Below are 27,762 nucleotides of genomic sequence, written 5' to 3'. Positions count from 1 at the left end.
CTTCCCCGCCAACCCCCTCGCCCGGCGCCAGTCCCCAGGTTACATAACGGGCCCCGCGGAGCGCTCTCGCGAGGCTTCCACCGTCCCCTCCTCGCTCCACGTCAGAGAGAATCGGGCGGAGCGGCCAACATGGCGGAACGCAGGCGACACAAGAAGCGGATTCAGGTAGCAAAGCCGAGTTTTGGGGCAGGGGGCTTCAGGGAGCTCGGAAGTAGAAGAAGCGCGGAAAGCCCCCTGGAAGGGCGAGCGAAACCGACCGCGAGGTGCGGTGGGGTTCTGTCGCCTGGCCGCCGGCCGCGGGCTGCCTGGTGAGGGGCCTCGGTGAAGGCGCTGTTGGCGACGGCGGAGACCGAGGCTGAGGGGCTGGGGCAGCGGCGGAAGGCAGGAGGCGCCGCGCTGGAATGGGCAGCTCGGGGTTCCGGTGACTGCGTTGGCCGCGGCCTGCGCCGGGTAGTCGGCCTCCCACCCGGACTCCTGTCCTGCCCTCTCCGCCCCATCCTCTCGCCTGTCTCGAAATTAAGGCCACGGCAATTAGGGTAGAAGTAGGCGGGGGACTGTCCCAAAGCCGCCCGTTCTTTGTGCGCAAGCAGGAGGACCGTGGGAGGGGGAGTAATGAGGGTTTGGTCAGCTGCCCCGGGGCCCGGGCGGTGAGCTGCCTGCCTGTCCAGATGTTCGGGGGCGTCCACCCTCCTTTATCCTCCGCGGTATTAACTCAGTAGTCCAGTTGTAGCGCCCCGGCTTTCTCGCGCCCGGCACAGTGTAAATAAACACAGCCCTGTTGGTACTGCAGCGAGCTGGTCGCGCCCAGAAACCTTTTCGTGTGTCATCCTCGTAACCTACATGATAGCCCTCCCTCATTCCACTTGCGAGTCACCTGGGCATTTCATCCCAGCCATTCCCTCCCCCCACCGTCGTTCTTGCTCTTTACCATATGGAGTAAATACGCGGACCCTTGAGGTTCAGGGTATCCGTTTTCTCATCAGCTCATGTGCCTAGAAACCTTCATATATCATCATAAACTGGTAGCATGTTGTAAATTGTTACTATACCAATCACAAATTGTTTACATTTATTTTCTTTCTGTTCCTTACTGTTTCATTGCTTAGAATGACTTTTTTTTCTGTCTAATGTTTTATTTCTCCGCTTAAAAAAAACTTTTTTCACTTCATTGGCCTACACCACAGGTGATTTCAGCTATACAAGTCAAAATGCTCCGGAAAACTTTGGATTTCTGGAGTTGGGTGGAAATAAGAAAGTAGTTCCTAACAGGGTGCAGAAGGGGATCATAAAGAAACAAATTTCCCCATGTTCAGACATTCATAAAAATCAAGGCTTAAGTTTATCATGGAAGAAATGTCTGATTATACTACTTGTAGTCTTTCAGAATTTAGTGTTATTGGTCAGGTAGAAATATATGATTTTTATTAGATATCGTATTGAATTGGTCAAGTACATATTTACTAGACTCCTTATATTTACACATGGTACATTTTATGCCTTTTAATAAACTTTTTCTATTTCAACTATGATTTAATTTTGTGGTAAAGGTGATACTAATTCACTTTTCAAATAGCTGCTGTGTTTCATTTGTGATTTTTATATGAAATAAAAAGGTAGATTAAGAAGTTGCGGTGGTAGCGCTAGGAGCTAAAACCTGAGCCAGACCGCGCCTGTTTGTACCCCGATCTCACTAACTGTTAGCTGTGTGACTTTGGGCAAGTTACTTAACTTTTTACCTCAATTTCCAAATCTGTGAAAAGGAATATTTAACTTAAAAAAAGGAACCTCATAGGGTTGTGAAAAAGTACCTTTAAAAAGTGCTTAACACAAAACTCCTTTCTTTTCCCTCAGCTCAAAGGGTGAAGGATCTGTGATGGTTTGTTTTGGGTTTTGTTAAGCAATTGATATGCTAAAGAAAGATTAACCCCTACCTATTCAGTAAATAAACCATTAGGTTTTGAGTATAAAGTATAGCTATTTACTTAGTATTGTTAATTTGAAGATCAGATAAGTATGTGAGAATCTGATTGTTAAAAATCACTGTGCCATACTGCTAAATCAAAACGAATAATATATATTTTTTCATCCTCAAAGTTTTCTACATAGCTGTGCTAGAATGTGAAAGTCTTGGGAGTGCTACATAAGAACTACTATATGGTCTTAACAAATTAATTTAAATATACAGTATCTTTTAAAATTCCTTTTTTATTTCTCCCACACACTCAGAAACTATAATACTGCCATCGCTTTAGACAAAAAGATCAAATGTAATGGCAGAGTTTAGAGTTTAAGTTACAGAAAAGATTTGATTGTAAGACTTGGGCAAAAAGCTCTGTCATATCCACCAACTTCCCTGTTGTTTGTTACTTGATGTTTTCTGTTTAGAAAAGATTTTTATGTTTAGTAGATTTAGTGACCTTGAAATGAAATTTGTACATTTGGAAAACCATATGATACAGACAAGTTCAGGGTTTTAAAAAGCAGGTAATTCATTTGCTTTTTCTAGTGTAACGTAATTTAGGTTCTGATATCCCATCAAAGTTGGAATAGAACTATTTTGTTACATTTCCTTCTTGGGCTCACTTTACTACCAGTGAAAACCAGAAGTAAGCTACAAGTTCATTGATGTGATGTTGGGAATTTTTTGGGGGGAGGGGGGATTTTAATGATTGAGATTTTCAAATGAAAGTGATCTCACTCTAAATTAATGAAACATTTGAAAATAAATCATTTTAAGTTACTTAAATGCAATTTTGTTAAGTTTTTAAGAGCATTCAGTAAGTGCTCACTTTTGAGTGCTGCTTACTAGAAAGATTGATTTACAATTTTAGTATCATGAAGTTTCAGAGTTCAGAAGGATTTTCGGATAGTAAGGTTTGTTTGGAATCTTTTTGCACAGTGTGGTTCTTATGTAAAAGCAAAGTGGTGGGTGGACCCAAAGCCCTTTCACCTCAATACTCTACTACCATTACCCTTACACCCTATTATCCTTTTGGCTGCTTTTAGGACCCTGATCGAAAAGTGTTTGTGTAAAACTTATTGTTCTAAACCATCACCCTCATTTTACAGTTAAACTGAGGTTCCGGGAGGTTATATGACTTGACCCAGGGTCATTCATCAAGGTAGTAAAAACAGATTTAAAAGAAGTCTTTTAATTCCCAGTTGAATATTTTTTCCACTTCAATATTGATAAAATAAGAATAAATTGTTCTGAAATACTTGAATCCTGAAATAGTTATATTAAATTGTATAACATATTTAACGTGGCTTGTCCTTGCTAAAGAGAGAATCATCCCATTTAGTACTTTGCTTATGGAAAGCATATACCATATACATTTGGCCATGTATAATGCACACTGTTGCCCAAATTTTTGAGGGAATAATAAGGGTGCACATTATATATAGGTAGTACCTGAAATACTTTGTATCTCTTCATGTGTTTTGTAATTACTTGTTACATAAAATTTCTAATACCATAATGTGTTAAAAAAAATAAATGCTAAAATTCCTTTATAATACAAAAAACAAGTAGCTAAATATAAATAAATAAAAGTTGAATTAAAAAATTAAAAGATTTTTTCCTTGAAAGTTTGGGCCAGAAATGTGGTATTCATTATACACAGAAAATTCAGGTAGTTGAGTTTTAGGACATTAAATGGCTTACTAATTCTTAGTACCTTTATAACCTGCATCTCAGTTAATTTTGTTGCACCCACCTGTCCCCCTGGCAATAAAATTCTGTTAGATCATGGACCAAGATGCTTAATTTCAGAAAAGGGAAGAAAAGAGAAAGTTGAGGATTATACAGTCTGAATCTCTGGGACCTTCTGAAGAAAGAAGGCAGGAAGCAGGTCCTAAGTGAAAACTGCCCCCGGAAGTTTAGTTGGAGGGCTCATAATAGGAGTGAAACAAGGCCATATTACAGAAGGGCACTCTCAGAGTTAAGATGCAGAGACTTGTAAAACTACATTAGTAATGCCCTGTGTGAGTTTAAGCACATGATTTATCTAAGGTCCCCTCCAGCTTCAGATTTTATTCTATTAACCCTTATTTGCATTTTCACCAATATAAATTTTATGAGACACAAATTTTGTTCGTGAACTTGTTTCTTTTTTGCTGAGTTCACTTGACAAATCAGTGAAGTTTCTTTCTATAGACTATATCAATTTAAAAATTTTTTCTAAATAAAAAATTTTTGTGAGACTGAATGAAACCTGTGGCTTACTGACTCGATCTATTTTTTTCTCAAAAACATTGTCTTAAGTACTATATATATATATGTATATATACATATACATATATATACATATATATATACATATATATATATAGTCAATACACCAACACTCAAATACTATAATAAAATAGGAATTACCATTTCTAACTATATAGTTAGAAATGGTAATTCCTATTTTATTTCTCAAAAACATAATTTCTCATAATATTTCTCAAAAACATTGTCTTAAGTACTATATATATATATATAGTCAATACACCAACACTCAAGTACTATAATAAAATATTATTTTATTAATAAATAAAGCAAAAATATTATTTATTAAATAACTTTGAGTGTTCTGACCAAACTTTCAATTTATATAATTTTGTATTGTGAGTTGTGGTAGCTAGCATCTTGGTATTTGGGTGTAAAGATGGGAGTCCAGCCTCAGAAATTTCATTCTTTACTTCTTCACTATAAGACTTTTAAAAAAATACTTTATTTATTTATTTATTTATTTTAGAGGGGTGGGGCGCAGGAGAAAGAGAGGGAGAGAAACGTCAATGTGTGTTTGCATCTCATGTGCCCCCAACTGGGGAACCTGGCCCACAACCCAGGAATGTGCCCTGACTGGGAGTTGAACCGGCGACCCTTTAGTTTGCAGGCCAGCACTCAATCCGAGCCACACCAGCTGAGTCTATTCGAAGGCATTTGAGCTCATTCATTGAGCTATATAAACTTCTTTTCGTTTGAGGGTTGATGAGCTGGCTTCTCTTCATTAGTGGGTCATGCTATTCCCAAAAGGCCTTCACATTTTGTTAGAAGTTTTCTAGGAAATATTCTGAAAATTTGTTCACATCAAAAGGGAACAAAAGAGAAGAGGTCTGTAGCCAATTACATAAACAGGAAGAGGGTAAGACTTTATACTCCTTAGAGGAGCAGTGAGAATGAAAATTCCATGGCAGGATCTTCTGTATTACCAGCTTCCCATGGTCATGTTCTCTCAGTACTCTTCTGTAGCAATCTTTCTGGCTTCAAAGCCCCAGCAGATGGCACAGACTCAATAATTTTCATTAAAGTTGGCCTACAGTATATGTAACTTTTATGTGGTTTGATGAACATTTATTTCATAATATTCCACAAAGGAAAATAGGAACTTTTTTTAGGATTTGAACTTCAAGGAGCAAGGAAGGTGTCAGTTTTGTTAAGCCACTATCTTGATAGAATTCACTACTTTTTTAGTTACAATTTCAGAGGAAGATACTGATACTTTTAAGTATCAATGGATAAGTAGCTGTGTCTAGCTGGGGGAGATTATCCAAGTCCATGTCCTTTAGGTCTGTTTTGTTCATTGTTGCTTAGTAGTGTTTTTATCAAGGAGGTGAAAGTAATGAAAATAAATTACAGTTGACCCTCGAACAACATGGTTCAAATTGTGCGGGTGCAGTTATATGTGAATTTTTTCAATAAATACGTTGCCCTTGTCCCTGGATTTCACATCTGTGGATTGAGCCAATGGATCCAAAGTTTTGACTGTATGCATTTATTGGTCTGTGCCATTTTATAAACAGAACTTGAGTATTCAAGGATTCTGGCATGTGTTGGGGGTCCTGGAACCAGTCCCTTATCATCCCATGGGACAGCTGTAAGTTTTGGGGTAGTCAAAAGTTATACAAGGGTTTTCAACTGAGTAGGATCAGCTCCCCTAACTCCAGCATTGTTCAAGGGTCAACTCTACTCAAGTCTATTTTGCAGTGTGGAAATGAGTTTGGTGAACTTGAAGTAATTGTTAAAATGAGGTTTAAACATGTTGTGAATTCATGTAGTATCAGGTTCCCTATTGTATAATAATAGAATGGACTTTTCAGGTTCTTCTGCATCTTAATATCAGATTTTACATGTGATGCCTCTGTCGACAATTAGTAGATTAATGCATTATGCTTGTGTTCAGTAAATTGTTTGTTAGCAGGAATGTAGACCTGTCATGCCTAAAGTTGATATGATTGTTTTTTCCCCCAGAGTCACCTTCCTTGCAAATATCTGTTATTGAGAAATTCTCCTTTCAGCTGATCACATTAGAGGTTTGACATCTTTTACTCAGCCATTTTATTCATCCTTTATCATTGAGTCCTATCTGTTCTACATTTGCAATGTTTCAAATATCAGCAATCCTTCCCTTCCTGCTCTAGTATCACATCACATTTTACTTGAATACTAACTAGTTGGCCTGCTTTGTGTGTTTTCTTCCCAATTCATTATACACAGTGATACCAAAATAATGTGTCTTAAGTCATTTTTTCTAATTATGTCCTTCTATTCAGAAGCTACTAATGATATTTCTGCTACTTACAGGGTAAAGTTGAAATTTCTCAGACTGCCTTGAAGACTCTTTAGCCCTTTCTACTTATACTTACTTAACTCCACACTGCTTCCTAACTTGTTTCTAGTGGAGCCAAATTTTGCACTCACTCTCAGCCACAATGTTTATGCTGTCCATTCAACTTACCACAAACTTTCTCCTTTCAAAATCCAACACCCTCTTCCAAGAGGTCTTTCTTAGCTGTTCTCATTCACATTGATAAGCCTACTCCTAAAATATTTTTTCTTCCACTCATTTTGGAAAATATCTGTTGCTATTTTAGGTAGTTTTAACAAAGTATAGGTATCATGCCTTACAGATTTTTGGTATTAACTGTAGCACCCAAAGGATATTGTAGGGTAAACACTCAGTAAGTATGTATTTGCATGATTTACATTTATTGAGACTTCTTACCACAACCAGATTCAATCAAGCATATCCCAGTAACAAGTTATCAGTTAATGCGATGAACCTTTAAATTGACAGCAGATATATCAAATTAGGGAGAAATGAACAAATATGGATATGATTATAAAATAGAATGTTTCTATAAGCCAATTATAGTATCTCATTATTTTCAACTATTTATAGTATTACCTTTTTGGCTGTATAACAAATATTGATATATAGGATATTATTTACTAGTAGATGAGGCCTGGAAATTCAGTGTATTACACAAGCATAATTAAGTACTATTATTTAACATACAAAGCTAACTCATTAATATATTTTAGTGCAATTTCAAAAATTAAAATAGAGAATTTTCAGCTTTTAGCACATCAATAGTATTGTCTAACTAGGCTCCAAAGTAAATAAATATAAACCTTGTAGATATTAGTGAGCTTGGAATGTTAGATTTTGAATTTGAAATATTTTAAGATTTTGTTTTTCTGTGATACATATTTTAATATATAAAGCTAAAGACTTTGTGTTCATATAAATATTTGGTTTTTACTGTAGTCTTTATTTGTATTGAATGGTTTGGGCTTTTAATTTTTATTGACACAAATAATAATTCACAAATGGGGTAGTACGACAGTTACAAGAATCTTATGTTGTCAGTGGAGCTACTACAAGTAGAGGAGGTGGGAAATACAGAGGAAGAAATACGAGAAGTAGCTGCCAGGTGACCCAACAACCAAAGCACAGGCTTTTACTTCATTTAACAAATTACCCCTTTTCGGGGTAAATTAAAGCTGAAACCTTGGTGGTTAATTGTTCCTTAGTTTCATCAAGTGTAGCTGAATTCAGTCATATATGAAATTTGTGGGAAAACTGACTTAAAAACAGATGGCCTAGATAGTTTATTTTTTTCTATTTCATGTTAGTAGAATGTCTTGCCTGAAACATAGCTGTCTTTAACGTTAATTGTTCTCAACATCCTTGATTCTTGGCAAATAATTCTTTACTATTATTTGGCTCTTTCTTCATTTAGAAACAGACTTTCCTGAAATTAATCACTTTTAGATTGTATATTATTATAAATATTGTTTGTATACTCTGTGTATCATACTTAAACATGTAATTAAAGACAGTACTTTTGCTTCCACAGCTTACAGCAATAAAACAACTTCTAATGTTTTCTAAAACAACTTCTAATAAACTGCAAAAGTAGACTGCCTTCATTTTTTTCAGTATATGGGTGGGGAGAGTAAGTACACAGGAGCATTATCAAAGTAGTTCAGAATGTAAGGAAACAAAAGGAAGATAGGAAATGATAAACAATGAAGAAAGTAATAGAAAATTTAGAGAAGAAATGGAATAAAGAAAAAAGAGAAAAATTAAAGCAGTCTTCCCAGAACTCTTTGTTCACTTTCATAAACAGATCTTTAAATAAAGTATAATTTATCTGTCTGTTGCATTTTTATTTTTGCTATGCCCTTACAAGGGAAGAAAAGAAGAGAGACAAGATGAGAAAGCGGTTCCAGACAGTATCTAGGATTTGCAGCCACAGGGGAAAGGGAAGGAAATAGAAATCTTCAGCATCTCAGAACTGAGATAGTTCTTATGGCTACCACACTGGGACAGCTAACTTTGGTTAATCTGTTTCTACTTACTTTGACATTTGGGCACTCACTCTTAGCAGCTGCTTAATCTTTTGAATTATTGCTTTGTGTTTTGTAAAAAGAGATGAGACATGAGTGCAGGCAAACCAGTACAATGTAGTTACCATACTGGAAAAACAACTGAAAATAAGTGCCTCGTGGCTGAGGATAAGAGACAGACAGGTTTAGGTTCTGTCAACTTGTATTGTATTTGAAAGACATGTAATTTTTAAAATTCTTCATCGTGTCTTTTGCATAGATTACCGGTCTACTCCAGTGAAAGCATGAAAGAAAGGCCTGTGCTCCATTTAAAAGAGATTTTCGGAACAGATCTGTAAATTATTTTTAGTACGTGAATTTCTCAATTAAATTTTTATTATTATTATTTTTTTACTTTGCAGGAAGTTGGTGAACCATCTAAAGAAGAGAAGGCTGTAGCCAAGTACCTTCGATTCAATTGTCCTACAAAGTCCACCAATATGATGGGTCACCGGGTTGATTATTTTATTGGTAGGATTACATCAGTAAAATTATATTAGTGTATATATCTTATAAAGATACCTAAATTTGGAATATGTAGATGTTTTAAAAGTGTTTTCCAAGTGTGATTAGTGAAGCTAGGTGATGAGGATATGACAATTGATTATCCTATTCTTTCCTTTTATGATTAAAGCTGAAAATAAATTCAATTTTAAAAATTCCTTGAATGAAACTATCAATCATGAAAAGATAAAAGGAATTTTAAAATAGAATTTATTTTCAGTATTAATGCTACCTTTTGTTCAGATAGTATATATACTAAAAGATAATCCTTTTGTAAAACTGGAGTAGAATTCAGTGTGAAGCAAGTCTGTTGGAACCAATTTAGAAGCTTTTGATCTTCAGATAATCCAAACACCCTCATTATAAACTGATACCTATAACATAGCCCCATAGCTTATAAATAGTGGTTGAGTTCACGTCTTTGATCCATTAAGACTGAATTGCCATTATGGTTAATGATTTTGATATTCATTAAGAGTTTAGAAAAATCACGCTATTCCCTTCAGAATTCATATATTTAGCTGCTTCTAGTGGCAGCAGTAGGCTGTTCAGAGCTTATTCCTTAGTGGGTTACAGTAAAGCACAATGGCAATGTATGTTACTGTGGAAGAGGAAGATTTCTGGTTTACTTATCCTATATTTACCATATTTTGTCATGTATTTTGTCATGCACACCCACATTTTTGTGTGCATTATGCATGGGATATTATTATACTCATTGTTATACTTGTGGTATATAATCATTGTACCCATGTAAAATGCGCATCCTTATTTTTCCCTCAAAAATTTGGGCAAAAAGTAAACATTTTGCCCAATACATGGTAAAATATGGGTAATTGTGATTATTTGATGAGTGATATTTACATTTATTTTGAATTTTTGGCTTACAACATTTTCCTATTTATCTTGCCTCAGTTAATATTTTTGAATGTCATTTATTTCTCAGCATTACTTTAAAAAGATGCTTATCAATATGCTTCACAAACTGAAGTTTTGAAGAACTATTATGATCATGTCAAATTTAAATTTTCTGTAGAACTTGGTTTTATTTTTTGATGCCAGAGTGCTGAAATTTGCCTTATAAAATAGATAGAAATAAATTTCTGTGTATACTAAATTTAAAATAATAAATTTCTTCTTTAGCTTCAAAAGCAGTGGATTGCCTTTTGGATTCAAAGTGGGCAAAGGCCAAGAAAGGAGAGGAAGCTTTATTTACAACAAGGGAGTCTGTGGTTGACTACTGCAACAGGTAGTGTTTATTTCTTAATGAAGGATAACCAAATAGTAATTTAGTAATATTCTCCATGGTTCTCAAGCTTCTTACCCATTTTCATCATTAAACATAGTGATGTTACAACATACCTCAATCAGCTCTTACTTACAAACTGGCTTTCTTCAATACCCCTGGAAATATATTTATTTGGTGTTAAGACTGTTGTATTTTTATAATTTTTATTTGTGTTCTTCTAACATTTAAACATTAACCAGGTTAAGTACACTGAAGGATCAGCAATAAAAATCATATACCAGTGGCTACAATGAACAAAAAAGTCTTTGTTTTCTAGAGCATATGACTGGGGAGTCTTTTCTAAAACTTTGGCAGGGATTCCTAATAGACCTGTTGTTCCTGTTGTTTGTTTGTTCTTTTAGTGCCTACACACTAAGCTGTTAGCCAGTGTCCTTCCCTATTTTGTTTAGTGATTGCTAATGTATTTCTTGTGAAATCAAGGCAGCTGCACCATCTACTTTTTCTTGACTCCAAAGTGAAGACTAAACAGTTCAGTAATGTATTCATGTTTTTCATAAGTACTTCTCCTTTGGGAAAAAGCTTTGGACAGTGAGCAGTATACAAAAATCATTTTCTTCTTGGAAATAAGTATGCTGATTTTTCTTTTAATTTTTTCCATTGGTTTAAATAAGCATAGTAGGCTCTGGCTGGGTAGATGAGTTGGTTGGAGCATCAATTCCAAACACCAAGGTTGTAGGTTCGATCCCTGGTCAGTGCATGCAAGGATCAGCCAGTGAATTGCATGGATAGGTGGAACAACAAATTGATGTTTCTCTCTCTCTAAAACAGTAAACCAAAAGAAAATTAAGCATATTTTTAAGATGTGGATAAACCAAATTTTGTGTTTGTGACACTATAACAGGTAGAAATTTGACATTTTAGATTATGTTCGGTAGGGAGGTACACATAGCAGTTTACTCATACATTGTTTAATGGCATTTAGATTATCAGCTACATGAGACCTCTTAAAAATCACTATTTCACAACCTTGTTTCTAAAGCTGTAAAGTTAAATAATTATTTAAAATTTCTTAAAGTTTGTAGTGGTCAAAAAGTGGAGTCAAGGAACATTTATAAAGGACCCATCGACATGGACACCAGGGTGGGGATTGACTGATGGAGGGGTGGGCGGGGCAGGAGAGAACAAAGGGGAGCGGGACAGGGACAACTGGGATTGAACAACAATTTGTAAAAAACTAGAGTCACTAATGAACCTTCAGAAACGATGAAAATTTCATTTTGGAACAGAGATGAGCAAACAGTGCTGTGTAGTTGGTATTTTCTTTACAGCCATTTGTGTGTTTAGAACTCCAAAGTGCAAGTTTCCCCACCTTGCCTCAAAATAGATTTATTTCGTATATATGATATAAAAATTAAGAGATGTGATAAACACAATAACAGAGAATGTTAAGTAAGTTACCCAAGGTCACAGCTAGTTCTGGGTGTCAGAGCCAGAATTCTGAATCCAACAGTCTGGTTCCATAGTGTTCCAGCATGCTCTTAACCACTGCGTGCTGTGCTAACCCCTCCAACAAAATGCCGAAGCATTTAATGAAGCAAAAATTATCGTGAAGGATTCACCTGGCGATACAGGTATACTCCACTTCTAAAAGTTCATGAAAGATCTCCATTAGTAGATCTACATTGTCTGTCTACAATAGCTTCATTTGTAAAAGTGAAAATCCTCTTCAGATTTCTGTAGGTTAGCAAAAACTGTACTAATGTAGGTCTTTCATGGAAGTAAAGCAGTGTAATGTGAATTTTTTAAGAGTGGGAGACAGTACTCTTCATCCTGCACGCTTTCAGCTCACAAAAGTTTTCATAAGAAAACTATATTTTCAGATAGCAGGGGACAGTACTGTTTGAATATTAAATCCCTAAGCCCAAATTTCTGAGGAGAGCAGCCAGCGTTAATCCACATTTCTTGGCCTTTTAGGAGCCTTGACACCTTGTTATATGAAAAGCCCAAAAGACCTGAGTACAGAGAATGTCCTAGAGATACGCTTAAGTCTTACTGTATATGTTATTTCCATTCATGTCAGGTTGTGTCCATTCTGCACTAAAGTAGGGAAGCACATAATACCTAGATTTTTCAATGCCACTTCTAATACAACCATGGAGACCTCATAATGGCCGGCCCTCAGGATTTCCTGCTTGACTATAGCCAAAACTACAAAAGAACACTTTCGAGTCTCATTTTCTGAAACTGTTGAGCGACTTAAGGGAACCTGAGGAAAAACAAAACAAAATGTAGGATAATACACAAAATAAATGTATTTAATATGCTTTAATGCCTCTTTATGGCCTATTTGAAGTACAGAGTCTTCAGCCTTTAATCTAGCACCATCCTCACTCTCTCCCAGTGGCTTTCCATCACCAGCCCCCTCCCCTGCAGGCCAGTAATGTCCTTCTAACTCCTGTTCATACACCACACTCATTCTCTCTTGTGGTCTTGATCATAAACTACCACTTTTCCCTAATGGTTTTCCCTCTGCCTTGACTGCTTTTCAATATACGTATCTCTCAAGCTCCATCTGTACCATGTGGTGGTCTCCAGGTCCTCCAGTTCACATTAATCTTTGTATCTAAAGTTGTACAGAATTTATAAAGCTGGTTTCATATACTTTACCCCTTAAGTATTTTAGAATTGTTGCACATGTTTTTAAAATTTCTTAGCAGCTGAATGTGAAGGTAGTTGTAGGACTGATTTATTATGCTTTATTGTAATTCCATAGCACAATGTGGGTTTCTAATGAAACCTCACCATCGTCACACAGGTGAAAAGTCCTAAACACATATCTGGTGTCAGTAAATGTTTGTTAAACCTGAAAAAAAACTAAGGGATGAGGAAAGCAGTTTAATAACTTGCTACTTTAATCCATTTGTTCATTCAACAAATAATATATTATATGCTGAGCCCCAGGAATACAAAGATGACTGACTTGGTTCCTGCCTCTGAAGCCCCTGTTCTAATCTGCTAAAGGAGATTAAAGACCACTACAATGAAGTGTGTTCTGTGAGGAAGAGATAGGGAAACTTAAAGAATTGCCTCATAGAAAAAATGTGTGTATGTGTTCAATAGCTATTAAATGAAATTTAAGATTTTTTATAGCAGTAATGGCTAACATTGAGTGCATATGTCAGGCACTGTGCTAAACAGTCTGTATGCTTCTCATTTAGTCCTAGAAATCCCTATGAGATAGATGCCACATTTTACAAATATACTAAAGTTAAGAAGCATAACCAACACTACACAGCTAGTTAAGGGGTAGAGGTGGTATTTTAAACCATCTGCTTGAATGTGAACTTTCCAACACCAGTTTGCCTGGTTCATAGTCTACTCTTTTTTAATGGGAATGGAGCAGCTGTGCCGGAGGGGTGGCTGCAGCTGGTTTTCCTCCTGGGTCCGCGCCCTTCTTTATCTGCTCACCAAGGGAAGGGGCATTTTTTCCCTCTTCAAGTTCCATGTTTTATTTTTTTTTATATTTTTTAATTCTTACATGAGGATATGTTCACTGATTTATTTTTTAAGAGAGGCAAAGGGGGAGAGAGAGACAGAAACATCAACCTTAAAGAGCAACATTGATTGGTTACCTCCTGCATGTGGTCTGACTGGGTATAAAACCTACAACCTTTATATATATATATATTTTTATTATGTTATTACAGTTAATCCCACTTTCTCTGTCTCCATCCCTTTCTCTCTCTATACTCACCTCTCTCCCCACAGCCCCCCACATTCCTCTAAAATCAGTCAATATGGGTGAGGATTTTTTTAAACCTGCTTACAAAATAATAAAAATAAATAAAATTCCCCTTCATATACCCATCACTACTCTTAAATCCCACTTTCTACTCATAAGTAATTAATTATCAAGGGACTCAACTTCAGATTTTTGTTTGTTTACATACAAATGTTTCTGCGTAGCAGATATTAATGGGGCCTTTCAGGCAGTTGGACAATTATTTGCTATATAGATCTTCTGAACAAGTAGAAGGCCAGGTGAAGAAGCCTAGAAGTTAGCTTTGTGGAAATATTCATGAAGTTACTAATTGGGTGGCAGAAAGAAGTCTGGCCAGGCAGGTAAAAACATAGGTGCTCCAGAGGGCACAACATGATGACCAGAAATCAGTGCTCATTGGGCAGGAGGGAGGCATCTCGTTAAATACTGGTGTGATGTGCTCGAGCAGGCACCTGTGGGGGTAGGAAGGCGGGTAATCACCGTGAACAGACAGTTGGTAGCAGTGAGTTCTTTTTTGGTGCTTGTACTCGGGCGGAAATGAAGGCACAAATCAGGATCTCTGAAACTGGAACAGAAAATTTTTGAAGATGGTGTTCAGATGACAAGTATAAGGGCAACTCAGTTTTCTAGCAGGATTCATAAGGTTAGCAACTACCACCAAGATTGATTTAATTTGGGGTCAGCTGAGCTTCTTTCTAAACTCAGTAGATAAAGAAGTGATTAAAGCAGGGATCTTGTAAGTAGTTTACAGTCTAGAGAAAAGGGCAAATAGGCATAACAAAAATTGTACAAGTTAGAAGATAAATGTTATAGATAGGATAACGAAACGAGAAAGGGTGAAGGGTGGGTTTACTGTTTTCAATAGGGTAGGCCTAGTTGAGAAGGTAACATTTGAGGGAAGTCTTGAAGAAGTGATACATGCTTATTTGTGGGAAGAGCATTCCAGGTACCGGGGACAGCCAGTGTAAAAACCCTGATGTTGGAATGTAAAAAATAACTGAAAATAAGAAAAGAACAATGAATTAGTGAAACATGGAGTACATAATGTTGTTTTGCCAAATATATTGGATAGTTTTCAGTTTATATCAAACTATATCAGTGAGAGTTATTTTCAGAGTTCAGAAATCTCACCTTAGTATTTAATTGTTCATTACTTAAAGATATTTCATTATAGTGGCAAACTGAATGGTGAAGTACACGGAGGAAAAAAAACAACAGAGAAAGATAGCAGAAAACATGATTTGGATCAGTCAAGTCATGGGCACGTTTTTAATCTGTTAACATTTTTTTTTTTTTAAGATTTTATTTATTTATTTATTTATTTATCTTTAGAGGGGAAGGAGACGGAGAGAAACATCAATGTATGGTTGCCTTTTGTGGGTCCCCTGCTGGGAGTTGGCCTGCAGGGAACCAGCCTGCAACCCAGGCATGTGCCCCGACATGGAATCGAATCGTGATCCTCTGGTTCACAGGCCCGCACTCAATCCACTGAGCTGCACCAGCCAGGGCTAATCTGTTAACATTTCTTAACTTTACATTCATCGAACCCTTATGTGTGCTCTTGAATTTGAGACTTAACATTAAAGAAAGCAGAGTCTTAATTCTGTTAATGAGCATAGAGAAAAGTTTCATAAGGGTAATTTCAAATCTACAATCTCATACCTAAATTATATAGTTAAAAATGAAAGGTTGACAACTTTTATATCAGATTGAGTGTACAGTTCTTTTGATTAGGGGTGGGGTTGACTCCCCCCACTATGGGCTTACTAATTATAATCGCTCTTATGAGTTATCAATGTATGTCTTTGCTCATTTTATTCAGGTCTTGCTTGGTATTTTTGCTTCTTAGTCTGTATCTTATAATTGCCATACCTTTGCGTTAAAGGCTTTTAAAGAAACAATTCTTCCACCGGGCACTAAAAGTAATGAAAATGAAGTATGATAAAGATATTAAAAAAGAAAAAGAAAAAGGAAAAGCCGAAAGTATAAAAGAAGAAGATAAAAAGGGCAAGAAAGAAAACCCAAAGGATGAAAAGACAAAAAAAGAAAAAGAAAAAAAAAAAGATGGTGAAAAAGAAGAATCCAAAAAGGTGATTTCAACTAAGATTAAGTAAAAATTACGAGTCACTTAAAATACCTACATTAGGGTTTTTATAAATACCACAGTTGAGAATGTTTATTTTTGTGTTTTAAAGAATAAAACTTTTGTATGAATGTTATAGTGCCTTTTTGCTTGTTTGTGTTTTTTTCTATTTAACTTGTGTTTTAACAGGAGGAAACTCCAGGAACTCCCAAAAAGAAGGAAACTAAGAAAAAGTTTAAACTTGAACCACATGATGATCAAGTTTTTCTGGATGGGAATGAGGTAAGAGTAACTGATAGGTAGAAATCCAGTTTTCAGTAGGAGTTTTCAGAATTATCTTAGATGCCTTCACCAAGAAAATAATTTCAGTAAATCTAACCATGTAGCTATAACATCTACTCTGCATTTAGATTTTTAAAATTACGAAAAACTAGTCTGAATTAGGTTCAGCTATGTATGAGTGATAGGAAACCTGAAATAAAAGTGGCTTGAAACATAAAAGGTGCTTATTTCTCTCTCAGCAGTGAAATCTGAAGAGTGAGCGCTGTAGGTGATGGCAGCTCCATGGCGCGGCTGCGCTTTCCCACCTGTGTAGGAGGATTGGTAGTAAAGATTACCTTTGTTACTAACGGTCCGATGTGACTGCCAGGCTGGTTATCTACATCCAAAGGAGGGAAGGGAGGTGAGGGACAAGACTCCTCTTTAAGGACACCTTTCAGGAAGCTGGCGGTTTCACTTCTGCTTGGATTCCATTCTCCAGAACCTAGTCACATGGTCATGCCTACCTGCAGTAAAATCTTAGAAATGTGCTTGTTACACTGGGCAGTTATTTGCCCAGCCAAAATACATTTCTATCAAAGGAAAATGAGAAAGAATGGTTAATGGGGGATACCTACTGGTTTTTGGCTCTTATAATTAGGCACACTACTTTAGGGGCTAAGATTTTCAACATTAGTTGATGTTTTACTCAAGGAGATAGTCTTGTTTTGTTTTGTTTTTTGTAATGGGAGATATGTGTGGCAATCACCTCCATGAAGACTGTTTATTCAGTCATTAAACCAGTACAAAAACATTAGTTATGCACTGGCCTTTGAATTGTCGTGAATTGCAAGATACATTTCTTCTTTCTATATCTAATATGAAAGTAGTATATGAGTATTGGAAGTAGTGATTCTGGGAGTTATGAGTTTGAAATTCTAGGGAAGCTTTTCAGAAGATATGCCCTATGCTCATTCCAGACACACTTGCATAGTAATGTCGAGAGTGTGTTTGTGTGTGTGTGTGTGTTGTATAACATGTCCCAGGGTTATTCTGATATGAGACCATGCTTAAGAACCACGTAATTGAAGACCACACATCTTCCAAACATGAAAGCTCAAATACCTTCAGTTTTAGACACTAAGCATCAGCTATATGCCAAGACATTTTTATAGATCCTAGGAATAACATGATAAATGAGGTAAAAATTCTCTTCTTTGAAGCTCTATAGTCTAGCAAATATACCATCTTTTAAACATGGTACGGTGTTACAGTGTGTTGTGTTACAATGTGAGAACACCAATTAAGGATAGGTAATTTAATCAAGAACGGGTAAGGAGCTCCTGGAGATCCTGAATACTTGAGCTGAGCCTCAAAGGATGACTGGCACATTGCCAGGCGCTGGGAAGGAGTATAGATCTGTTAGGCAAAGCTAGTAGTCTGAGCAACACCATAGGTACTCACATTCCTGAAAAGCCTAGATTTTATTCTGTAGAAAGATGTGGAGAGAAGCATGCTTTCAGACTTGCAAAGGTGAGGAATGTCTTTAATAACTTATTTTTTTAGAATGCTAACTGGCAGAAGTGATCCCTGTGGATCTGATTTCCAGGGAAAATATGCAGAGTTTTAAAAAAGGAGAATGTAACCCCCAATGTTAGAAGTGGAATCAAGTCAAAAGACAACAAAGAGTTCTGTCCAAAATGGAACCAGGAAATGGAAGAATACTGTTTTTTATAGAAATTAAGAGATAAATCTAGAAGTTTTATGGAAGATGATTAAGCAGAGTTCTGATTGTTCTGAATGAAGTCAATTTCTGTTTTATAAATTAAATTAGCTTTAAAGCAGTGGTTCTTAGCTTCTGTGCTACAGACCCTCCATGGAGAGGTAGGCAATGAAATTATTGCAAGGAGTCGCAGAATCTTTGTGTTCACTAAGCATGATCTTTAATAATGGTGTTTTGTATCTCATCAGTGACAGAGAACAGGGTCGAGTTGAGAGCTGCTGGATCTGTAATAGGCCTGGCTGGAATCTCTTTAACTGTGCTCTTAGCCCAGACTGGTTCTGCTTATGCCAGTGTACATAAAAGGACAAAAAGGTTATACAACTCTTGGTCCTCGGGTTGAATGAGTAATGGTTTATACACATGAGCAAATTGTTAAAAGCATGTAAGTATGTAGAAATTTAAGTGCCAGTTTATAGGTTTTTTAAAACAATTTTCTAACCAAATGGACACCAAAAGAAACATGACTACTAAAGGAAAGGTCTTTGGAATTTATTTGCCTCAAAAAGTTCTTATGTTAAGAGGTTGGAAGTTATTCTTGTAGAAGATCTAAAATACAGAATTAAGCTTAATTTTCTAATGTGACCTTAAAATTGAAAGCACTGTGGTTTCTTTATTCTTCTAGGTATTTGTGTGGATCTATGACCCAGTTCACTTTAAAACCTTTGTCATGGGATTAATTCTTGGTAAGTATAGCCTCTAAAATTTAGAAAGAAAAATAAAAATGCAGAAGCCATAAAGAAAAATATTTAACATAAAATAGTATATTTAAGTATGCTTTAAAGTCAGAAGATAAATGATAAAATGAGGAAAATATTTGCAACACATTAAGGCAAAGATATTTAAGAGATTAACAACCTGATAGAAAAATAGTAATGATAGCTCACAGATAAAGAAATACAGTGACCAATAATTATGAATGCTACTTAATCACACTCATAAATACAAATTAAAGCAACAGTGATTAAAAGAATTACAGAGTTTGGCTCTGGCTGGTGTGGCTCAGTGAATTGAGCGTGAGCTGCAAACCAGAGGGTCACCAGTTCAATTCCCAGTTGGGGCACATGCCTTGGTTGCAGGCCAGGTCCTCAGTACGGGGTGTGTGAGAAGCAACCACACATTGATGTTTCCCTCTCTCTCCTTCTCTTCCTCTCTCTCTCTAAAAATGAATAAATAAAGTCTTAAAAAAAAAAGAATTGCAGAGTTTGGTAGTGCCTCGTGTTAGTGAAGGTCCAACACTTGGGAAAAACCAACCTGTCCAATAATTGATGGTATGTCCATTGTTTTCATTTTCATGGAGGACAGTTTGATAATACCTTTTTAGATTTTAAATGTATATACACTGACCCAGCTATTCTATTTCTAGGAATTTATCTCTTGGTTGTTCTTAATAGAGTTGCACAAAGAATCTGTTCAGAAGTGTGCATTAACAGTGATCTATTCTAATCCAAATCCCTCAGAATATATTTAGGAGAGTAATAAGCAAATATCTTTCAAATTTTAAGTGCCTATCTCTTTTCACCTAATAATTATACCTCATAGAATTTATCTTGTGCTGTACGTGCTCAGTTGCACTGATGTACATGTACTTTGGTATTGGGTGCACTATTCTCTCTTAATAGGATAAAAATGGAAATAATTCAAGTCCTCCAATAGGAAAATGGTGAAACTGCCCACTAGAATACAATACAGTTCTTAAAGATTTAGATAGGATGTACTGATAGAAAGATATCTAGAATCTATTAAGTGGAAAAAAATTGCAAAACGGTAAGAATAGTATAAGCCTATTAATGTAGAAAGAATACTGTGTAGCCAGTTTTGACTTTATATATGCAGTTTCTGGGAGTACAAATAAACAACACTGATTAACCTCTGGAGGGTAGACCAAGAATTAGATAAAGACTTCACTTTATAGATTTTAGTTTGTTTTTATTTATTTAGCTACAAGTATTTGTTATTCTTGGCAGGGGAAGGAATGATTTAATGAGTAAAAAAAAAAGACGACAGTTAAATAAACTTGATCAATAAGGTATCTATAAGATGTTATTCGAAATAATTATTTTTATTTTTATTTTTATTTAATTCTTGTTCAAGTACAGTTTTCTGTCTTCTATTCCCAGCCCTGCCCCCCCGATTGAAACTCAGCAGTTCTAACCCAAATGTCTGATGACTGTTGATCACTTACTATGTACTAATAACTTCACTAAATATTTTTTTAATGCATTGTTTCATTTCATCCTTTCAACAACCTTTAAACAAATGGGAACAGACACATATTAAATATAAAGTAACCTATCCTTGAAGGGATTCGATAGCTTGCCCAGGGTTACTTAGCTTATATGATATACAGTATTTTGCCATGTATAATATGCTCCCACATTTTAACCCAAACTTTCAGGGAAAAAAACCTTTCATTTTAATTTTTAATTCAGTTATTTATTTATTTATATTTAGATTCTTATTTTAGAAACTGCTTTCATTTTAAGTTTGCAATAAGTTCAACAAAACCAGTTATCGTATTCCAGGGTATTAGTTTGCATACAGGTATCGTTACTGCTTTCTAGTTACACTTTTAATGCATAAGCATAAATAAAAGAATTAAAAGCATTTGTGTGTATGTGTGTATATATATATGGAATTAGTACTACCAATGTATAATGCACATCCTTATTTTTCCCTAAAAAATTTTTGGGCAAAAGAGTGTGCATTATACACAGCAAAATACATTACCTACAATTGGAATTCTGATCTCTTTTGCTGTAAAAGTCTAATAACCAGACTTCTAATTTCTTATGATTGTTCAGTGTTGTTCCACTGGACTTGAAGAAAAACTAGAGATGCTTGTATGCCATTTCCTGAACTACCAAAAACCATCTGTGTCACCACCTGAATACAAATAGTATGGTAGTTATGAAGGATTTAAACGTTATTTTTTACATCTGTTTGTATTTTTTACAATGAACATGTTACTTACCATGAAAAAAATCCAACAAATGTTATTTTACTTGAAATCCTAGTCTTTGAAGATTTTCCTATATAGCCGTGGACCGTTCTAATTTAATTTTTTACTTTAGGAAAGAAATGGGAATTTTTCTTCGCCTATCCCGAAAAGGTCACAACCTGGTGACCTTTTTCAGTCCGTAGCGGTCAGAGATCCACTCCAGAATCAGAGTCATTAAAGAGGATCTGTGGAGGGTTTTTTGGTTCAGTTTTATTATTCGGTTGTTGTTTTCTTTAAGTTCTTCTATTCAGTATACAGATACCTTATAGTCAAAAAATAAAGTAGACATTATTGGAGACCAGTAACAGTTCATCTTTTAAGGAGCTAACAGTTTCACATTTTTTGACTGCACTTTCCTCTTAACTGTATGTAATTCTTACTAAAAAAAATCCTAAACTGATTTAAGAACAGTAGTTAAAATATTAAATTGAATTGTGGGAAATGGCTGATAATTGACCATCTTTTTACCTATAAAAATGGCAATTTTTAATATATTTCAATATGTTTATGTTTCAGTTCCCCCCTAGGAATGTATTTACTGTTATTTCAACCAAGCCATTTAAACTTTTAATCTGAGAGTTAACTGTGTAACTTTGCCATTTCTTGTTCCAGTGATTGCAGTGATAGCAGCCACCCTCTTCCCCCTTTGGCCGGCAGAAATGAGAGTGGGTGTTTATTACCTCAGTGTGGGGGCAGGCTGTTTCGTAGCCAGCATTCTTCTCCTTGCTGTTGGTAAGTGTTGTTACTAGTAAAGGCTTCAGTAAGGTAGATACTGGGCATTTATTTAGAACTGTAGTCTGGAGCTTCAGTACAACCTAATAGCAAAATTAACGTAGGAAAATCAAGAAGTATGTGGACCTGCTTTTTGGGTCTTATCCCAAATCTGACTCAGGCTTTAGGTAGTAGTGTATCTACTTGATTAGATTTGCGTTATCCTGAAGAAAAATGATTTAATATGGCTTAATATGCACATTGATAAGCTTTAAAATTTAGCTACTACAAGGGTGGTAATATTTTTACAGTGGTTTATTTATTAGATACAATATTTTCACTAAAACATTTTTATATTTTGGCTTTAGGCAAATGAAACTTGTATTAGCTATTTAAATTCTATGTAGATGTTTAGTAAATGATTCTAAACAATCAATTTGCCATTAGGAAAAAATCAATTTGTACCCATGTACCAAAATAAATTCTAGATCCATTAAGGAGTTCTAAAATGTTTTTTAAAAATCAAACGAGAAAACTTAAGGTAATGGATGTCTTTCATAATGAACAATAAAACATAAAAACTCAGTTCAAAAGAGGAAATTACAAACAAGTGATTAAAATAGCATGAAAAATGCTCATCACTAGTAATCAAACAATAAAATTAAGATAATGAAATGGACTTTGCCTATTAGGAAGATTTTTTTAATGGAAATACTCAGTGCCAAGGAGGGTTTGACTGGAAGGAAATGCACCTAAATATAAATAGTGGTAGTTATGAATGATTTTAATGTTATTTTTTATACTTGTTTGTATTTTTTACAATGAGCATGTTACTTACCATGAAATACTCCAATTAATATTATTTTGCTTGAAATCCTAGTCTGTATAAAAATTAAAAACAACACCCACATTATTGACCTAATACCAGTTGTTAGAGGACATAATTTCACCAAGAATATCTGAAGTGGGAACATGTTATTCTGAGGTCCTATGATAACAGACTCTTACATTTATAATGTATTACTCCTACAGCCCTAAGTGATTCCCTCTGTACCTCCCTTCATCCTGGACATCATGGTTTGTCCTGAGTTGGTGCTACCATCCACGGGCCCAGGAGCTCGTCTAGTGTTTTCATTCAAGTTGTCATGTTTATGGGCCTCTTTGTTCCCGAATCTCTGACTCTCACACGCCCATCTTTCATTTTTTCCCTTCCTCTAGTTTAGTCATCTTGAGAAAAAATCCCCCGAGGCTTCTGTATATAACAGCACAATTTGTAGGCCAAGAAAGGGTGTCTCAGACTGTGAAGCTGGTAACTTGTGGTAGTGTGAAAAGCAGGAAGCCGTAAACTTCAATACGACATTAGATATAAGTTAGTGTCTTCTGGCACCAGTTCCCAAACCCTTGAAATTTTCAGCAAAGGTTTAATTCCATGGAATAGAATTAATCTACATGCTTATCCTTTATTTAAACCACTGTTCACAATAGTTTATGGTTATTATCTTGTTTTACTCTTTAAAATACTATTTCTTCACTTTTGTTTTCTGTAGTTTTTTAATTATAAATATACTGTGGATTTAAATAGCATTGTGCATTAAATAATCGTATGAATTAAAGCAGAAAATAAACCCAACGTTTTGTTGTTTTTTGGTTAGAAAATGCAGTTCCAAACACACTTTCAAATAATTTTTATCTATAGCCCACTTGTAAACTAAATATTTCTTTTATATTCTCCTATGAAGTATTACATATATTGGTCAAAATTATATTTGGTGCTACTCTGAATATGTGTTATTAATATTGCCATTTAAAGTAAGACCTTTGGCAGTTTTTGAAATTTGTCTCTTATAGAAATTGTATGACAAAATATGTCACAGTGGTTTCCTGTGATTCTCCCTCTTTTGCCCCTAGTAATCTGACATCATATAGGTAATTTAATGTCATATTGAGGAAACCTGTAAAACATGTTAGAATTCTGCTATACCAGTTTAGATATGGTAAGAATTTAGGTTTTATTTGTGCCATTTCTATTGTTTTCTCTTGGATCTGAGGCAGTGTTTCACGTGATGAACCATCTGCCTTACAACTCTAAAAAGCCTGTCATCGCATCATAATTATATTTGGGGGAAAGTTACACAGCCCCCTAAAAAGATGTTCAGGACTTTTTTATTAGTGGAATTTATTCTTAAATTACAATTTCAAACATGTTTATACCACAATATACTAATGTGTACAGAGTCTTTCAGAATATTTATGTTCTTTTGTGAAAATAGAAATCACTACCTCATAAAAGTCAAGGCAGCTAAAACCATTTCCTTTTATTTACCCAAAGCAAAATAATGGGAGAAGCATACATGAGCTTCTTTTAAGCCTTATATGAAAACAGTGATGTAATTGTAAGGAGAAAAAAAAAAACCTGTCAAAATTGACTAGTTGATAACATTCACATAATTATTATGACTTAAAAATGGGAAAAATCACTGAGTTCTATGTAATTGGTAAATTAGGAGAAAACTATATGAAATATTGGGTTTTATGTTTGTGATAAATCATTATGATAAACTTTAAAATTCTCTAAATCTTCCATTTACTAACCACAGTTTTATCATATATTGCTCTAAAAGTAACCACAAACCCTTTTTGTTTAAGTGACCTGGCTTTCATTAGCATTGTATTGTTTCCTAATGTGGGGAGAGGGTTGGTACTTTAAAAAGAAGATATTATTTAATTAATTAATTTTAAAAATTAATAACTTCTAGAAATGCTGATGGGGTGGCTCAGTTGATCAGAGCATCATCCCAATACACCAAAGCTGTGGCTTTTAAATCCAGTCAGGGCACAAACAAAAATCAACCAATGAATGCAAAATAAGTAAAACAACAAATCTATCTCTTTCTCTCTCTCTCTTCTATCCATTCTCTCTCCCTCTCTCTCTTAAAAACACACACACATACACCCGGAAAAAAAACAATAAAAATTAGAGTGTCTAGGAAGATGTCCTTTTATTGTTCAAAAGTTTTTACTTAGAAGACTCATGCTTTAGGCAGAGTAGGCACATGGTCTTGGACCCATGGAAGTATTTTCATTTTCATTTCTTTTTTTATATATTTTATTTATTTATCTTTAGAGAGGAAGGGAAGGAGAGAAACATCAGTGTATGGTTGCCTCTCGTGAACTCCCCACTGGGAACTGGCCTGCAACCCAGGCATGTGCCCTGACTGGGAATTGAACCGCGATCGTGTGGTTCACAGGCCCGTGGCTCAATCCACTGAGCTACACAAGCCAGGGCCATTTTCATTTCTTTTAAAATCTGAAGTAATAATAGGTACGCATGCATATAGGAATGAATCCTATGCAGGATTATATTATACCAATAGGGTAATAAAAGTATAATTTAAAAATTTTTTTATTTTATTGATTTTAGAGAGAGAGGGAAACATTGATTTGTTTTTCCACTCATCCGTGCATTCATTGGTTGCTTCTTGTATGTACTCTGATACAGAGATCGAACCCACAACCTTGGCATATGGGGACAACACTCTAACCAACTAAGCTACCTAGCCAGGGCCATAAAAGTATAATTTGTCATATGTTTTTTTAATGGAGGAATTGCCTTACAATGGCTAAAGTGTTTAGAGTTTAGGCATATCATTATGGAGCCCTGCTTTTTCCTTTGTAGAGGCTTAAGATACCCTCATTCCTCACTCACATTTATTTCATTTGTCTTATATGTCTATATAAGATAGAGGCTTAAGATACCCTCATTCCTCACTCACATTTATTTCATTTGTCTTATATGTCTATATAAGACATATATAGACACATTTGTCTTTCATATGCCTATATGATGGTCTTATGCGCATTTAAATGTCCGACTGATAGCTCTGCTTATTGAAACCATAAGCAGGCTCTGCTTATTGAAACAGCACCCAACTGAAAAGAACATAAAAGTAATTTTTTGAGTGGCATTGTAGCATTATGCCCTCAAGTTCAGAGCAGAATGCTCTGTGCCTAGAATACTGTGATAGCTGCTAAACTAGGATTTAATTGTTTAAGGTGCATATGATAAGCAAGTAACAATACTCTGAATGTTTTCGCAATTTTTTGATCAACAAATATCTCCTGCTATCAGAATCAATGAGTTATTCAATTAGAGAAATTTTTCTCCCACAGCTCGTTGCATTCTATTTCTCATCATTTGGCTCATAACTGGAGGAAGGCACCACTTTTGGTTCTTGCCAAACCTGACTGCTGATGTGGGCTTCATTGACTCCTTCAGACCCCTGTACACACATGAATATAAAGGACCAAAAGCAGACTTAAAGAAAGATGAGAAATCTGAAACCAAAAAGCAGCAGAAGTCCGACAGTGAGGAAAAGTCAGACAGTGAGAAAAAGGAAGATGAGGAGGGGAAAGCAGGACCAGGAAATCATGGAACAGAAGGCTCGGGCGGAGAACGGCATTCTGACACAGACAGTGACAGGAGGGAAGATGACCGATCCCAACACAGTAGTGGAAATGGGAATGATTTTGAAATGATCACAAAAGAGGAACTGGAACAGCAAACAGATGGGGATTGTGAAGAGGAGGAAGAGGATGACAATGATGGAGAAACAACTAAATCATCACATGAAAAATCATAATCTGCCTAACTTTGGGACTAAAAAAGGGCAAGAAGTTGGATTTTCTATGTTGGCTGATCATCGTAATGTACACACGACATTTGTAGCATTCTTTAAATGCATTTACTGAAATGTATTTACATCCAAGGACTATTCAGTCCTTCATTTCATAGAATACTATTATTGGTACAGTCAAAAGCCATTTATAAGTTTTATCTACTTGATAATTTTACAGTAAGTAGGTCTCATTAATTTTGATAGTTGTCAAAGATGCACTTTCCAGAATGACATTTAGATTAATGGCATTTTTTTATAGTCATATGGCTTTTTACTGTTAGGGTAATCAAAATAACTAAAAGGGATAAAAAAGAAACACCAACATTTCAGATTATGTATATTTATGTAGCCATTTCACAATTTCTTTGAGATGAAATGCTTAAACTCACTGTTTTTGATAGTTAACTTTTATTGATTATAAAATTATACCAGGAAATTTCTAAGATTCTAAGTTAACAGGGTACAAAAGCATTTTGTGGAAACAGGCCAACTAGTAATAACTGCAACAGCACTCTTAGTTTAGCTACAAATCTCCTGTTCCAACTTAGGAAATCCAAACTGGTTTGTACATCCGATTCAGAGAAGGATGGTCATCTGCAGCAAGCGAAGCAGGCAGCGTTGGCTCTTCTCCCTATTTCCTTGTCATGAAGTAAAATGTATTCTGTATATAATTTACAAATAAACATTCTATTTTAATTGTTACTTATTATTTAGACATTTTCTTAACACTTAAATTTGTAAAATTAAGACCATTTAAGGGTATGTTTTTGGAGAAATGGAAGTTTCAATAACCCACAGAACGCCTGCTGCCGTGATCTTTCTGTAGCAGCTTCAGGTTTTGTGCCAACATTCCATGTATTTGAATGAATTAAAGCGATCCTTATTAAATAAGAACAGACTTAAAGTAGCTGTTTGTACGCCTTAATGTTCATTTTGATTTATCTTCAATCTGCATTCGGAAGTGGGGTACTGTATTATCAGACCAGGAGGCACTGCTGTGAAAGATAATTTACTGTTCTAAAATATAAATTTAAAATAAAGAGCATAAAAGAAAACA

The 27,762-nt window shown here is 35.4% G+C and overlaps 1 protein-coding gene across 1 annotated transcript; it reads left to right on the top strand.

Annotated features, from left to right (window-relative positions):
- On the top strand, positions 1–27,762 carry SEC62 (SEC62 preprotein translocation factor). The gene is made up of 8 exons (XM_037046561.1): positions 1–165; positions 9,025–9,133; positions 10,310–10,415; positions 16,082–16,286; positions 16,469–16,561; positions 18,943–19,003; positions 21,931–22,050; positions 26,200–27,762. The coding sequence occupies exons 1-8, from the start codon at positions 130–132 to the stop codon at positions 26,667–26,669; spliced, it is 1,200 nt and encodes a 399-aa protein (XP_036902456.1). The 5' UTR covers positions 1–129; the 3' UTR covers positions 26,670–27,762.

This window comes from Sturnira hondurensis, unplaced genomic scaffold, assembly GCF_014824575.4.
Source record: "Sturnira hondurensis isolate 20B ecotype Veracruz unplaced genomic scaffold, ASM1482457v3 Scaffold0005279, whole genome shotgun sequence".
Lineage (NCBI taxonomy): Eukaryota > Metazoa > Chordata > Mammalia > Chiroptera > Phyllostomidae > Sturnira > Sturnira hondurensis.
This window is presented reverse-complemented; position numbering and strand designations above follow the sequence as displayed.